We start from the raw sequence: 15,975 nt of genomic DNA on the forward strand, positions 1-15,975 counted from the left end.
AAAAGCCTGCTTGAACTTGCCCTATCTATACCCCTCATAATTTTGTGTATATCTCTATCAAATCTCCCAGCAACATCCTTGTAAATTTTCTCTGTACTCCTTTAATCTTCTTTACATCTTTCTTGTAGGTAGATGGCCAAAACGGCAGACAGTATTCCAAAGTACCTCATCAATGTCTTGTAGAACTTCAACATAACATCACATCTCTTGTACTCAGTTCTTTGATTTATGAAGGCCAATGTGTCAAAGCTTTCTTTACAACCCCATCTAGCTCTGCTGCCACTTCCAATGAATTATAGACCTATATTCCCAGATCGGTGCCCTAGTATTTTCCTTTTTTAATTCTGATTTCCTGAATCTACATTTTTTTCATTCAGAAGCTGAATATGGATGGGCCAGTTCTTTCTTATACCTAAAATGAGCAACATACCAAGCTCTTGAAATTCTGTTCAAGTAACTTTAAAAACTTGCATATTAAGCAACTAAACAGTAACATAGTATGTTTGTGTGAAAGGAGCATGCTTCTTTTGACATTTTTTGTCATCATAAATATCTGTTATTTTTGAAGAACCACTTTCAAAATAGATACCCTTCCCTATCTATTCAGGTAGAGCATACTAGATCATAATGACTTGCTGCATAATTCACCTTTCTGTTTTCTTTAAATCATAGGTGCTCTGGTTTCTATGAGTGGAATAATTTATCTACTTTTTGAAACCCTTCATGATTTAGAACCTCTCTTGCATCACCTCTTGACTTCCTCTGCTATAATTTTGTTCTAGTGTGGGGAGCCATCTGGAACTGAGAGTCACTGTTCAATGTTCTGTTTCTTTTGTGCTGAAAGAACTGTGAAGAAAAGTTTGGGGAGAGTAAATTGACTTTGCTTGGTTGCTGCTGAAAATTACTGATTCAAATTCCTTGGTTGAAAAATAGTAATGGTAACTTAAAAGCTTAATTTGTCCTTTTTGGTTTAAAATGTTGCACTACCTTTTTTTTAATGTTCTTTGGTGAAACATTGGGTTCTGTGGTGCTACTTAAAAGAAAGAATTAAAAAATGCAGATTCTGGAAATCAATTAGAAATGGGAACACTAGAAATACCTCACAGGTTGGGCAACATCTGCAGAAGTGAGATTTGTCTAGAACTCGCCTGCCCTTCCATAGACACTAATCCTGCTGTAAGTTGCTACCTGTGCATGTGGATCTCAGCAGTGCTGACCAAAGTAGAACATTTTACAGGGTGTTTCAATTGTAGGGTATATGTAGCTGAAAAAAGGCTGAATTAGTTGCATAGCATGTGTGCTAGTCAAAGCATAAATTTTTCTTGCCGCTATGAATGAGCTTTTTAGGTTCACTGTTCCCACCATGTATCCCCAAATTCCACACCACACTCCTTATTATCTTTTCAGTGACTCCTGCCTCCCCAAAATAATTACCTGTTCTCATTGGCTTTAGTTACGTAAAGCATCTGCCTTGTCATTGGGCTGCATAATGACCATATGTCATGAAATTTGTTTTGTGGCAGCAGTATAGTGCATAACATCAAAATTACTATGTTACAAAATAAATAGTGCAAAAGATGAAAAATTAGGTTGTGTTCGTTAACTGTTCAAATCTGGAAGAGTCTTTTTTTAAAACATTGAGTGTTGGTCTTAAGCCCCTTGATGCCATCTCCATAGTGGTAGCAATGCGAAGAGGGTGTGTCATGGAAGGTGAGAATTTAATGGAATGTTTGTGCAGTATTTTTATATCTCCAGGACGTTATGATTATTCTTGTGGCTCTGGCTCTCCTAATCTGAGCAAGAGGCTATCCACGGAGAACATTCATCCTGATTATAATACGTTATCGTTACCAGACTTGGTAATTATATTATCCACGGTGTTGAATAGTACAATGGTCACGACATGACTTGCCCTCTTACATTTTTATAAAAATAAATAAATATTTAATGTTTATGAACAACATGTCAAAGCTGGATTTCAGCTTTCTTAATGAATAGCAATATGGAATGTTCCTGTTGCAGAAATAAATACTAAATCAGCCCTAATCATCAATCTACATCAAAGTGAGAGTTTGACTCCTATGGCTTCCACAATTACCCCAGGAGCCTCTGACACAGCCATTTTAAATGGAAGCAAGAGCAAGGTAATGATTCACATTTCAAAATTAATTGTTAACTAATATAAATTGAAATGACACAACAGTTGCCTTGTAGCCTGCATCTTTTTAAATTTTAGTTGCATTGTGCATTGCATATGCCTTCCCTCTGTTCTCAAGAAATCCCCTCATCTGTGTGCGAACATGTTGATTAAGACATGGAATTGACAAAATGAAAAGGGATAGTATTCTCTTGGATATATAAGATGAAGGGTTGTATAATTTAAGCTTTAGTGTAGGTAGATTAAAATGATTTCCTCTTTTAAGAGAGAAGAGAAATGGGTTGTAACTTTACATTTAGAGTTGGGATGATGTCATAAAGCACTCATGCACATGAGTTAGAGAAATGTGGAACTGTGGCCAATTGGAAAACTTCAAAACTGAGTTTGACAAAAGGGCGTATAGGAATATATGACAAAAGTGGACAAAAATAAAGTGCAGCAAATACGCAACTTAATTTGAATGGTGGAATATTATCAAAGGCTGAATGATTACTTTACTTTCCTATGTTTGATGATGGGATATTTGAAGACAGTCTGTTTGCTAACTTTTTTTAAAAAAAAGAAAGATTTGAACCTAAAATGTAAAACCTGAGTAAGCTTTGCAATCCAAAGGAAGATATTATTTGATCTGAAAGATAGCATAGACATGATGGGCCAATCGAATTGGACTAGTAAAATTGAAATTATGATTTTGTGATTTGAGTTTCAATTTCTTTCCCTTTTATTCCCATGTAGCCCTTCTTCAAAAACTATTCTATTGTTTTTCATTTGGCATTCCTTATAGAATTTCCTTTGTGTTTTAGCTGCTCTTGTCTTTGATGTCTGTTAATTTTAAATTCCTGCTCCTGTTCTTATTTTCATATTGTTTTAGTGGGGACCATTTGGCACATGTCTATACTGGCTGTCCTATCAATTCCATTCTTCATCTTATTTCCTTATAATCCGTTTTCTTTCAAATTGATTCATAGTTGAACCTGGGTCACTGAAGCTGAGGCAGCATCACTATCTTTTGTGCTGCTTCAGCTTCATCATCTTAAAATAATATTTAACTCTTCTTCCTGCTTCCTCCATAAATTTAATGAAAGGTAGTTCAGTCTCCACAAAACCAAAATCCCTCATTCCGTATGATCATATAAATATTATCATATTGTAACTTATCCACGATTATTGAATATTTTCTAAAATAGCTTTTGATGTTGGAGATAGAAGTCCAAAAGGATCATTAGTAGCATTTACTGAGGTACATTTACCCCTGCCTCTGTTCCTATTTTTCTTAATGTATCACCAAATTTGTATTATATTTTTGAAATTCTTATTACTATTCCTTTGCATGACTTCGTTAAAATTGATATAACATTTTAAAATTGTGATTAAAATGAATTGGCTTGACTGGGACATTGCAGATTATCAATAGAGTGTACATCCATTGTTGAGTTATCCTCTGTTAGAAAATAATCTGAAATTTCTGAAGGTCTTTCAAGCACTTGGTCCATTAAGGGTTTGTTGAAAAAAGTGGTAAATATAACTAGTTACTTTTAAAGAAAAAGACTGTAAATTTTAAAATCAGATTTGATATTTCAGCAACTAATATTATATTTAAGGTTGCAAATCCGGAGCTAAAACCCATGAATAAATCACTTGAAGACTCTGACTGTCCACAAACAAGGTATGACATTCCTGTACTACTTCTGATGGATGTGTGATTTTTAGCTATTACATCTTAAAACTAATCATTTTGATTAAAACTTTAATGTTAAAATTATTTTGTGCTTGATATTCTCTTGTTCATTGAATTTCCGATATTATTTGCTAGGTTCTGCATTTCAGCACAAATATTTTTCCAGTGTCTATTTTTATCAAGTTCTATTGCAGATCAACATCTTAATAATTGTTAGCTTGCTTTGAATAGTGCAATTTGTTTCCTTTGGATTGTGCAGTTTTGGTCTCCTTGGTGGAGGTGGGGGGGGGGGGGAGGAGGATATAATAACATTGGAGGTGGTCCAGTGGAGATTCAGTTTGCTACTTCCAGACATGAGAGGTTTGGTGGACAATTTAGGTCTGTATTCTTTGGAGTTTAGAAGAATGAGGGGTGACCTTATTTAAATGTGCAGGATTGGGATGGGGTTTGACAGAGCAGATATTGAGTTGTTTTTTTCTACTCATGAGTTTCAAATAAGGTGCAGTTATAAGGATCCATGAATTTAAAACTAGGTTGCATAGAAAGTACTTTTCAGAGGATAGTGGCTGTCTGGAATTTTCTGCACCGTAGAGTTGTGAAGTATTCATTAGAAATACTTAAGATGGAGATCCATACATAATTGAAAGGTAATGGAATTAATTTCTGTAGAGAACTGGCACAGAAAAGTGGGTCAGAACAGATCAGCCATTATCCTATTGAATTGTGGGGCAGGGTTGAGGGGCCAGATGGTCTTACTCCTACTCCTATTTTCTTGTGTGCTTGTGAAATTTTAACTTTTACTTGCTGCACTTTTTTTTCCTCCAAATGCAATTATCTATATTCATAATAAGGTAAGTCTACTTTGCATTTGAGTTTTTGAAGAATCGTGGTCCATCATAAGCTATCTAGCTCATCTTTCTTATTAATTATAAGAAAACAGTGGTAAAAACAGGGTAATTGTAGTGAAGCTTAAATCACTGGTAAGGCCGCAGCTAGATTTATGTGTTTATGGTTACCATAATTCAGGAAAGGTGCAAAGATCCTGAAGAGTGCAGAAGCTATTTGTTTGAATGGAGCCAAGGCTCAGAAAATTAAGTTGAGGATAAAGAGGGGGATCTTGGACTGATAAGGTTGTTTGATGTAATGCAGTGCAAATTTGCAGACTTAAGCTTCATTTGTTATGATCCAAACTGTTATAAATACTCTGCGGGTGAGGCTGCACGTGTGGAGAGTGTAAAACAGAGTGAATGCTTCAAGTCAATAACCTTTCATCAGGATTAAAAGGTTTTAAAAAAAATTGCAGGAAAAATGGGTTGGGACATGGTATAAAATGAATGCCTGTGATAATGACAATCATGACACTGAACTATGCAAATTGTTACCAGCTGGAAGAGGGTGCTGAAGGCTTATTGATCAGAGGTGATCTATTTGGATGAAGTGTAAATAAAGGAAAATGGGTAGAAGATAATAAGTATGCTGGAACTATGAAAAATTACAGCTGTTGGGACTTTGAAATAAGATGCTGGAAATAGACTGTGAAGAGAGGAAAAATTAAATTGGTATTTGTTTAGTTCTTCCTGAATTTAAAATCTGTTTTGTTTTTTTCCCTTCCTTACTCCTCTTTTTTTCTTTAAAAAAAAGATTTGGATCAGCAGATGCACCTACTCAAGCTGATGTGCTGAAATCACTACGTGATCCCGAAGTAACTCTTGTGCTGCCATTTTCATGTATGTCATACAATATCACCAATCTTGACTTTGCTGCCCATTTGTCTGGAATAATTAATCAAGCTCTATTGAAAGCGCATACCACTGAGACTTTATTTGGCTGTCAAGGAAACCCTGTTAATTATCCTGAGGTCTTCGGTAACGAAGCTGGATATTTTGAAATGGGTCCAGATCAAGGTGATTGTATTTTGGGATGTAGTTCAAACATTGATCTATCCAGTATTTCTGCAAACCAAGAAGCTGAGATATTAAAGGTACTGTGGGCTCTTTGTATACAGGCAAACAAGAGATTAAGATTGTTTATATCTTGCATTGTACTGATTGACAGTGCTGTAGCTATATTTCAGATTCCTCACTGCGAACCCCTGGGAAATGTGCAAAATGTTATTTCTCAAATGCAGCTTGTTCTTTGTCTTCCCTATTCAGAAATTTTGGAAGTGTTCTTTGAAGTGCCAGAAATGTGCCTTTCAATGAAAATTAAAACACATGGCTGTTTCTTCTTTATATCTGATTCTCAGAGTCTTAAAGACTTCAATTTCTGTTTGAAGGCTGTGTTGAATAAATCTACTTCAAGTTTGACTAGACTTGATTATGAAGAGCCTCTTATGGAAGACTTCATTGTTCAGCTTTTACAGCATCAGCAGCTTGCACTAAGTGACACTGGCATTAAAGGTAGTTTTGCAGCATATATTTTGATCAGCGACAACCCCAAACCATGGGGTTGGGCAGAGGAGACGAATCCTTGTGTTTCACATACTGAAGTGGTCAGTGGTTTAGAATTAAAGAACAAAAATACTCTGCACTCTGAAGTTTTTTCGGAAGTTCTTCCAGGGAGAGAAGAAAATTCCAAACCTGTATGTGTACCTTGTCTTATGATTTTGACAGCCCAACATCTTTATTTCATAAAGATAGATTTCTACAAAGCAGCAAAAAAGTGTCTTCATCCGGAAGAGAATGCAGAATGTCCATTTAAGTTGAACAGAATTTCATTAGCTACGTTGCTTTTAAATCCAAAGCATGGATCCCATACTGTTGAAACAGTGGCATTTTGGGATGGTCATGTCCTTGAATTCTTGATTGGATATCAACTTGCAACGGCAGTTTTTTTGCTTCCCCATGAGAAGTTCCATTTTCTACGAATGTTTAATCAACTGAGAGCAAGCTTTCAGGGTGTCAAATCTGTTGTAGTGTACAGAACTTGTCCGGATCACTGCTACGTGACGAGGCATTCCACGGATACAACTGATCACTCTCCTGAACCTAAAAGGTAATAACAGAGCAATATGTAGTTGTTAGTCAAATCTTAAAGTCTATTTCATTTCTCTGCGGCTCTTGGCTGTAATTGCATTTATTTGCAGATTCAGGGTTTTCATCAAAAATGTTAATCAACTCTTTGCCTCCACAGATGCTGCTTTAGTCTTCCAGTAGTTTTCTTTAAACTCTGCATTTCAGCATCTGTGGTTTCTTGTCCCTTTTGACAGTTTGGATCTCATGTCAGCTATTTAATGAGTCCATCTGATTGTTTGTGGACGGGTTTACTGCACTGTAGAAAGGGAATGTATGACTTTTTGCCAAGTGCTCAATTTTTTAGAGTTGATCAAATTAAGCACAGTAAATCTAATTTTGATATCTGTATAGTATGAAATCTTGGGATTTTGTATATGATTTAATTATTGGTACAATATTTATTAAGTACAGTATGTTGTATTTAATAGATGACTTTATACTTGAGAATTAAACATTTACAAACATGACTTTACATCTAAAATCTGCATTTGGTTGTTAGTGTAACAGTCTGCATATTAACAAGTTTTGTATGTGTGATAACACAATTAAGTTTATGGCTATCATTGCTTCCTTTTTATTTGTGATGCAGAACATCTAGAGAAGGATTTCTTGGTGGAGGGTATTACTTGGTATTACAGCACATTAACATGTAAATCAGAAATAGGCCCTTTAGCCCTTACGGCTACTATCTCATTTAATGAGATTATGGCTAGTTTGATGTGTGACTGTAAATATTGCACATTTCTGTCTAGCATCACTAACGTTTAACCCTTTGCTAATGAGGAATCATACTGTCTTTTAAAAGAAAGCTTTGAAGTCTTTGTGTTTGACTGGGTTTACAGGAAGAATTCCAAGAATTCACTGCTTTCCTATGTGAATATCTTGCAAATGACTCTTATTTTTATCCAGGCCATGCTGATATTTTTAAAAATAAAAGGCCATGTTGCTTTTCATAATGTAATCAAAAGTCACAAGATTAAGATTTTAATTTTGTCCGTCCAAATGTTGTTATTATTATTATGGTTAAGGTCTTTTGTGTTCTTGTTCCTATCATGATAGATCTTGAAGATATCTTGTAGAAACAATTGAGGCCCCACATTCTACCATTTCTTCTATGGTAACCTCTTAACAGTTTTTGTTACGATACTTAAATCAAATTTGTATGTCTGAAAATGGTAGTTAATTATTACAACAAAAATAATTAACTGGCCAAATGTTTATAGAATATAAAAGTATTTGGGGGAGGAATTTTTTTTATTGTAAATGGATTGTAAAAGTGCCTTAATGTTTTATCATCAACTCCTTTTGTTTCCCAATATTTTCATTTGTTTAATTATCTTCTCCTGGTAAGTTTAAGTTTCTATCTGTTTATCTCTACAGTAACCAGCCAAAGTTGAAATCGGACTTGGGTCTTTCTCTACAGTATCCTTCTGAGACGTTGCTGCAAAAATTAACTGAAGAGAATCGGCGTCCCTTTCATCTTTCTGCCTCCCCATCTCTCCATTACCTAGCAGGTTTGAAAGGAAGAGCTATTGTGGATTGTTTTCACAACAGTATGGCTGAGGTAATACTTGTACATGATGGGTGTGTTTTTGTGTTAACTCCCTTTTTACTATCATCTCCCATTTGGGCATAGTGAGAAACTTTTCCCTCGACAGATGTCTGTAACAGGAGGGCATATATTTTGGGTTAGGGCTAGGAGATTTAGAAGGGATTTGAGGAAGAATTATTTTACTCTGAAGGTTAAAATCTGGAACACTGTCCAAGAGGTGAATGCAAAGACTTGTACAACATTTAAGAAGTACTCAGATGAGCACTTGAAAAGATATGGCATTGTAAGCTACCAGCCCCATGCCAGAAAATGTGATTAGTATGGATAGGTAATAGATAGCAGCATGGATAAAGTGGTTCAAGGGCCTATTTACTGTGTTGTATGACTGATTAGAAGATGTTGGACTTTATTCATTCAAGGACTTTTGGCTTAGCAAGTTGAGCCAACATTCTAGTTGTAGAAGGTGGAGGTAAACGGCCTTGAATCACTGCATTATATGTATATAAAATATATGTATATACATATTCTATATATTATATATATACACACTTTATACATATGTATATAAAGCTCAGCAGCGTCTCTGCTTTCTGTGAAGGCTGAGAAAAGTTCATCTCCCACCCCCCCATCCTCACCACATTCTACAGAGGATGTATCGAGAGTATCCTGAGCAGCTGCATCACTGCCTGGTTTGGGAATTGCAGCATCTCTGATCGCAAGACCCTGCAGCAGATAGATCAGCCATCAGCCTCCTCGATACCCAGAGTCTAGACTGACATCTACATCATTTATTATTATATTGAAATTTGTCCTCTACTGTGCCTGTTGTCTTGTTTATTAATTAACTTATTAATCCATTATTGTACTGCCCTGCACTGTTTTGTGCACTTTATGTAGTTCTGTGTAGGTCTGTAGTCTAGTGTAGTTTTTGTGTTTTATGTAGTCTAGTATAGCCTTGAGTTGTCTCACATAGCCTAGTCTAGTTTTGTGTTCTTTCATGTAGCACCATGGTCCTGGAGGAACATTGTTTTTACTGTGTACTGTACCAGCAGTTTATGGTCGAAATGACAATAAAAAATGACTTGTTAACTGGGTCTGTTTGGACAGCAAACACATGGCCACACATGAGAATAATTATATGCATTAGACTTCCCATTTGTTCACTAGAAATTAGAATAACTGTGGAACTGACTCTGTTGAATTTATATGGTTAGAACTTTTGTGGATGTGCCTAAATCACATTTTCTGATGTGCTTGTTTAACAGTGTTTTCTTTTGATTTTGTGCTACTCCTGCTGGTGATTTTCTTATTATTGGTTCAAGTTAACCTAAAACTAAATTATATGTGGTACTGAGTGTTTTTTTTTGGCTAATGATTGATTAGTATCCAAAGATAATTGTATTCATTATTTAATACTTAAAATAATATTGCTAGATATTCATAAACTATTTTTCAGATTTTTTTCATAACTTTGAGCAGTTTACTCTTTTTTACCTTGTAGTTTGTATGATTATAACTTTAACTTTGAAATGTCAATCTATTACCTAGAATGGAATTTTGGTTAGATAATAAATGACAATAACTTTGTATTTTGATCTGAAGCAAAGTTGAACCTGGAATACTGTAAGAATGACAGCAAAAATGTAATTTTCAGTAAGGCTATTTTCGATGCGTAAATTCAAAGCTCATTGCTGACTAAAGTCAAAGTTGCTTGCTGACTAAAGTCAAAGTGGTATGTACTTTTATTTTAAGTTTTTTTTTCCCCTTGTTGCTTAATTATTCCTGTTCTATTACAGGTTGAGAATGAAGAGCTACGGTATCTAATTTGGTCTTCAGTTATATTTTACAAAAGCTCGGAGCTTGAAGTTACTGCCTGCATAATGCTCTCTACCAAAGCATTGTATTTCGTGTTGGATGATAGCATCATTAAGCTTGCTGATCAAACTGGTATGGCTAGTTTGTTTTTGATTTAAGTATTATTTCGTTTTGTCTGGAAGCAATTATTTTACTCTTTTGCGATTGTTATTAGTATAGTGTTCTTCAACAAGGAATATTATATTAAAATTTTAGTAAGCAGGGAACGTGTGTGTGAAAGGTTGTAAGGAAATCTCATGGATTATCAGTAAAACTGCTTGGAAGCAGGATGAACAAATAGCACTGTTATAGTTACTAATCTCCTGACTACCAAGGGCATTGTTAAAAGGCGATGTGTCAAAAAGGTGACATCTTCATTAAGGACTCGCACCACCCAGAACATGCCGTCGTCTTATTCCTACTATCAGGGAGGAGGTACAGGAACATCTTAGGAACAGCTCTTCCCCTCCACCATCAGATGTATGAATGGTCCACGAACACTACTTCACTAGTGTTGTCTTTTTCCACTTTTTTTTTTACAAGTTGTAACTTAGTTTTCATGTATTGCACCGTATTTCTGCCCCAAAACAACAGATTTCACAACATGCGTCCATGATATTAAACCTGATTCTGGTTCTGATAGAAACATTAAGAAGGCATTTACAGAAAAAGGTAGGATTTGCAAAAGGAACACAAAAAATACTGGAGGAACTCAGCAGGCCAAGCAATATCTTTGGAAGAAAGTAGAGTCGATGTTTCAGGCAGAGACCGTTCATTAGACCTTCATTCTGATGAAGGGTCTCGGCCTGAAATGTCAACTGTACTTTTTTTTTCCTATAGATGCTACCTGGCCTGTTGAGTTCCTCCAGCATTTTGTTATGTTGCTTGGATTTCCAGCATCTGCAGATTTTCTCTTGTTTGACATTTGCAAAAGGGTTGGATTAAATTGATATTTGCAGCAATGTGCTCCAGATATAGTGGTTATGCTATGGGATTGTAGTTTGTGGTTGATATTCTGGAGTTTATGAAGTAAATGGTTCAATAGTTCAGAAATCCACATGACTTTCAAAATGGAACATGAAAATAATTTGCAGCACTCTGGAAGTGTGAGTATGGGTCAGATGGAATTTCGCTGGACTCCGCCTTCCGCTCACGGACATGTAAGATATAGTTTCTTTCTGTCCACCTTTAATCTCTTCCTTTTCCGACTTAAACTTTGAAATTTCAACTTTATTCAGTCGGATCTGTAGAGCAACAGTTATAATTATGGCTACTTTAAGAAGCACCAAAAGGAACCCGGACCCAGGCAACGGAAAGTCTAAAAAAATTTGACGAGTTCTTGGAGGAACCCCCTTGGGTGAAGAGATTAGAATCTCAAATCAGCAGTATTGGCACTGAAATAACTCAACTAAAAGAGAAATTTGAAGAAAAAATTGACTCTCTGAGCCTCAATCTTAAAGAAGTTAGTTGAAATATGGCTGACCTTTCTTCTCGTTTGGAAAAGGCTCAACAACAAATCGTGGATCTGGAAGCTCAACGTCGGAATAATATTCAAATAGTTGGATTAAAAGAGAAATCAGAATTTGCCGACACAATGGATTATTTTGCTAAAATGTTTCAGCCTTTATTTCCGGAGGTTTGTTTGTTACCTCCAGGTATTGAAATGGCTCACAGAACCGATGCTTTAAAACTTTTGGATCAAGGTTAAAAACAGGCATATTGTTGTGCGTTTTCTCCGTTTCAGAGACAAAGCCCGCATTATTAAGCTTGCAAGAAAACAAAGGTGGTTTCAATTTCAAGGTTCGGAGATTTGCTTTTTTGAAGATTTTCCATGCGAAATTGTTAAAAAGCGTGCTGGATTTGCTTCGGCTATGAGATCAGTGTATCAAAAACAGTTCCTTCCAATTTAATTATATTGAGATACATGTCGACTAATGACTTTTATGTTGGGTAGAGGGAGACAGAGATTACTTTTTAAATTTTTTTTATTTAGGTAGGTGGAGTTTATAATCGCTTCTACGCTTTTCTTTGTACTTTTGTCAGTTAAATAAAGGTTCATGTGAATTAACGTATCACAGATTTTTGTTTTTATTGCATTTTGGAAAATATCCCAGCTTTTCCGGAAATGGTGTGTAGATGATCCCTCTTTTCTTTTTTTTAAAGCTGTCTTTGCTCTATTACCTGATTTAAATGAATATATGTTATTAATGGGTGGTGATTTTAATACTTGTTTAAATCCTTTAATGAAGAACCCAAACATCAACTCCCTAATCGTTCTGCATCACTTATTAATTCCTTTTTAATTGATTATGGTCTAATTGAAGTATGGAGGCATATGCATCCTAGTGATAGAGAATACTCTTTTTTTCTCACATGTTCATAATAAATATTTGAGAATCGACTATTTTATAGTTGACCCTCGACTTATATTTAATGTTCAGAGATGTGAGTATGATGTGATTGCTATCTCTGATTCATGCTCCTTTAAACCTAATATTTGAACTGAAAGATGTTGCTTCTACCAGACCATTTTGGCATTTTCCAGACCACTTGTTACAAAGTTCAGAATTTGTTGAGTGTATTGAAACTCGGATAAGAGTTTTTTCTCTTTAATAATACAGAAAAAGTCTCAAAGTTAGTAATTTGGGATACATTAAAAGCCTATTTACGTGGTCAGATTATTTTGTATATAGCTAAACTGAAGAAACAAACAAGAATAGAATTAGATAAAATCTCTAAACAAATTAAAGAATTAGATAACATCAGTGCAATTTCTCCAAATGTTTCATTTAAAAGAAGAGTAGAATTACAATCACAATATAATTTATAATTAACATAACCTATTGAAGAATGCTGAAATTGAAAAGTCAATTTTATATTTTCGGGGATAAAAATAATAAGCTCTTAGCTTCCCAATTAAGAGCAGCTAGAGCTAAAAGACAAAATTTTAAAGATTCATAAAAATAATGGAGGTATAACAAGTAACCATGAAGACATTAATAATATTTTTCAAGATTTTTATTCTGATCTTTACAGATCTCAATTTACTGCAGATTCCTCCAAAATGAAGGCTTTTTTTTTTACATAAGATTAAATTTCCTCAACTTTCTGCTGAAGATCAACAGATGCTTTATGCTCCAATTACTGAGCATGAAATTCAGAAAGCTATTTTATTTATGCAATCAGGTAAAGCTCCTGGACTTGATGGTTATTCGGTAGGATTTTACAAAAAATTTGAAAGATTACTTTTTCCGTATCTTTTAGAAATATTTCATGAATACTTTGAGAAGGAAGAATACCTTCTTCCTTTTATGAAGCATCTATTTCCTTAATCCTTAAGAAAGATAAAGATCCTACTGAATGTTCATCATATAGACCTATTTCACTATTAAATGTGGATGCAAAAATTCTCTCTAAGACAATGACTATCCACTTGGAAAATATTGTTTGAAATCGAAGTCAGAGGCAGAGGGGGAAGAGGTAAAAGAAGCTCAGAGAGAAGCATTTTTTTTTATAACTGATCGGGGCAAAGAGGCTAGACTGCGCGCCAAACGTTTAAAAGAAAGACTGCCATATACAGTGGCCATTGTTCGGAGTGGACTGAGGCAGAATGGGACGGCTTTGGCTCAGTCAGGCTTCGGTGAGAACAGGCAGAGGCGAGGTTGAACGGGGCACAATTTAAAAAGCGAGCACAGGCTGAGTGCGAGCTTCATTCCAGGTGAGGTAGGGCCCGGTAAGCTCCTTTAATTAATCTAATTAGCTTAGGAGTAGGTAATGGAGGCAGCAGTTAGAGCAGTTGAGTGCTCTGTTTGCAGTATGTCGGAAGTCAGGGTGAGCACGGCTGTCCCTGATGACTACACCTGTGAAAGGTGCATCCAGCCGCAGCTCCTGACAAACCGTGTTAGGGAACTGGAGCTGGATGAATTTTGGATCATTCGGGAGGCAGAAGCAGAAATAGGAGTTTCAGGGAGATAGTCACCCCTAGGAGTCAGGAGACAGGTAGTTGGGTGACTGTCAGGAGAGGGAAGGGAATTAGACAGGAAGAGCAGAGCACCCCTGTGGCCATTCCCATCAACAATAAGTATACCATTTTGGATACTGTTGGTGGGAACAACCTACCAAGGACAAGTTGCAATGGTTGCATCTCTGGCACCGAGACTGGACCCTCAGTTCAGAAGGGAAGGACGGAAAAGGGAAGAGCAGTAGTGATAGGGGATTTGATAGGGGGACAGATAGGAGGTTCTGTGGAAGAGATCTAGAATCACGGATGGTCTGTTGCCTCCTTGGTGCCAGGGTCCACGATATCTCGGATCAAGTTCTCAGTATTCTCAAGAGGGAGGGTGAGCAGCCAGATGTCATGGTCCATGTAGGGACCAGTGACGTTGGTAGGAAAAGTGAGGAGGTCCTGAAATGTGAGTTTAGGGAGCTAGGTGCCAAGTTAAAGGACAGGACCTCCAGGATTGCAATCTCAGGATTGCTACCAGTGCCACGTGCAGGTGGGTTTAGAAATAGTAAGATAGTGCAGATCAACATGTGGCTGAAGAAATGGTGCAGGAGTGAGGGCTTCAGATTTATAAATAATTGGGCAGTTTTCCAGGGAAGGTGGGACCTGTTCTGGCGGGACGATTTACATCTGAACTGGAGGGGGACAAATATTCTTGCAGGTAGGTTTTCTAGAGAGGCTCCAGTGGATTTAAACTAGATACGAGGGGGGAGGGGAACCAGAGTGTAGGAACAGGTGTATGAGAGAAGGAAGAAAAAGAAGACAGTAAAGTTCTTTGTACTGTTAGAGATAAACAGAGAGGAAGAGGTGGAGAATTTCTTAAATGCATTTATTTTAATGCTAGGAGCATTGTAAGAAAGGTGGATGAGCTTAGAGCATGGATTGATACCTAGAAATATGATGTTGTAGCTATTAGTGAAACATGGTTGCAGGAGGGGTGTGATTGGCAACTAAATATTCCTGGATTTCATTACTTCAGGTGTGATAGAATCAGAGGGACAAGAGGGGGAGGTGTTGCGTTGCTTGTCAGAGAAAATATTACAGCAGTGCTCTGGCAGGATAGATTAGAGGGCTCGTCTAGGGAGACTATTTGGGTGGAATTGAGGAATGGGAAAAGTGTAGTAACACTTATAGGGGTGTATTATAGACCACCTAAAGGGGAGCGAGAATTGGAGGAGCAAATTTGCAAGGAGATAGCAGATATTTGTAGTAAGCACAGGGTTGTGATTGTGGAAGATTTTAATTTTCCACACATATACTGGGAAGCTCATACTGTAAAAGGGATGGATGGTTTGGAGTTTGTAAAATGTGTGCAGGATAGTTTTTTGCAGCAATACATAGAGGTATCAACTAGAGAGGGGCAGTGTCAGATCTCCTGTTAGGGAATGAAATAGGTCAGGTGACGGAGATATGTGTTGTGGAGCACTTCAGGTCCAGTGATCACAATACCATTAGTTTCAATATAATTATGGAGAAGGATAGGACTAGATCCAGGGTTGAGATTTTTGATTGGAGAAAGGCTAACTTTGATGAGATGCGAAAGAATTTAATTGGGACAATTTGTTTATGGGAAGGATGTAATAGAGAAATGGAGGTCATTTAAAGGTGAAATTTTGAGGGTACAGAATCTTTTATGTTCCTGTTAGGTTGAAAGGAAAGGTTAAAAGTTTGAGAGAGCCATGGTTTTCAAGGGATATTGGAAACTTGGTTTGGAAA

The 15,975-nt window shown here is 36.4% G+C and overlaps 1 protein-coding gene across 5 annotated transcripts in view; it reads left to right on the forward strand.

Moving 5' to 3' along the window:
• The window catches only part of nisch (nischarin), a 95,994-nt gene that overhangs the window by 57,203 nt on the left and 22,816 nt on the right, over nucleotides 1–15,975 (forward strand). The window contains exons 14-18 of one of the 5 annotated variants that reach the window (XM_059944640.1): nucleotides 2,023–2,144; nucleotides 3,760–3,824; nucleotides 5,478–6,830; nucleotides 8,231–8,414; nucleotides 10,199–10,349. In XM_059944640.1, the coding sequence (XP_059800623.1) occupies nucleotides 2,023–2,144; nucleotides 3,760–3,824; nucleotides 5,478–6,830; nucleotides 8,231–8,414; nucleotides 10,199–10,349 (1,875 nt within the window). Of the gene's footprint in view, nucleotides 1–2,022; nucleotides 2,145–3,759; nucleotides 3,825–5,477; nucleotides 6,831–8,230; nucleotides 8,415–10,198; nucleotides 10,350–15,975 lie in introns of those variants that run through there. The other 4 variants (XM_059944641.1, XM_059944642.1, XR_009506867.1 and 1 more) reach the window with 4 other exon arrangements.

The sequence above is a fragment of the Hypanus sabinus genome, chromosome 19, assembly GCF_030144855.1.
Source record: "Hypanus sabinus isolate sHypSab1 chromosome 19, sHypSab1.hap1, whole genome shotgun sequence".
NCBI lineage: Eukaryota > Metazoa > Chordata > Chondrichthyes > Myliobatiformes > Dasyatidae > Hypanus > Hypanus sabinus.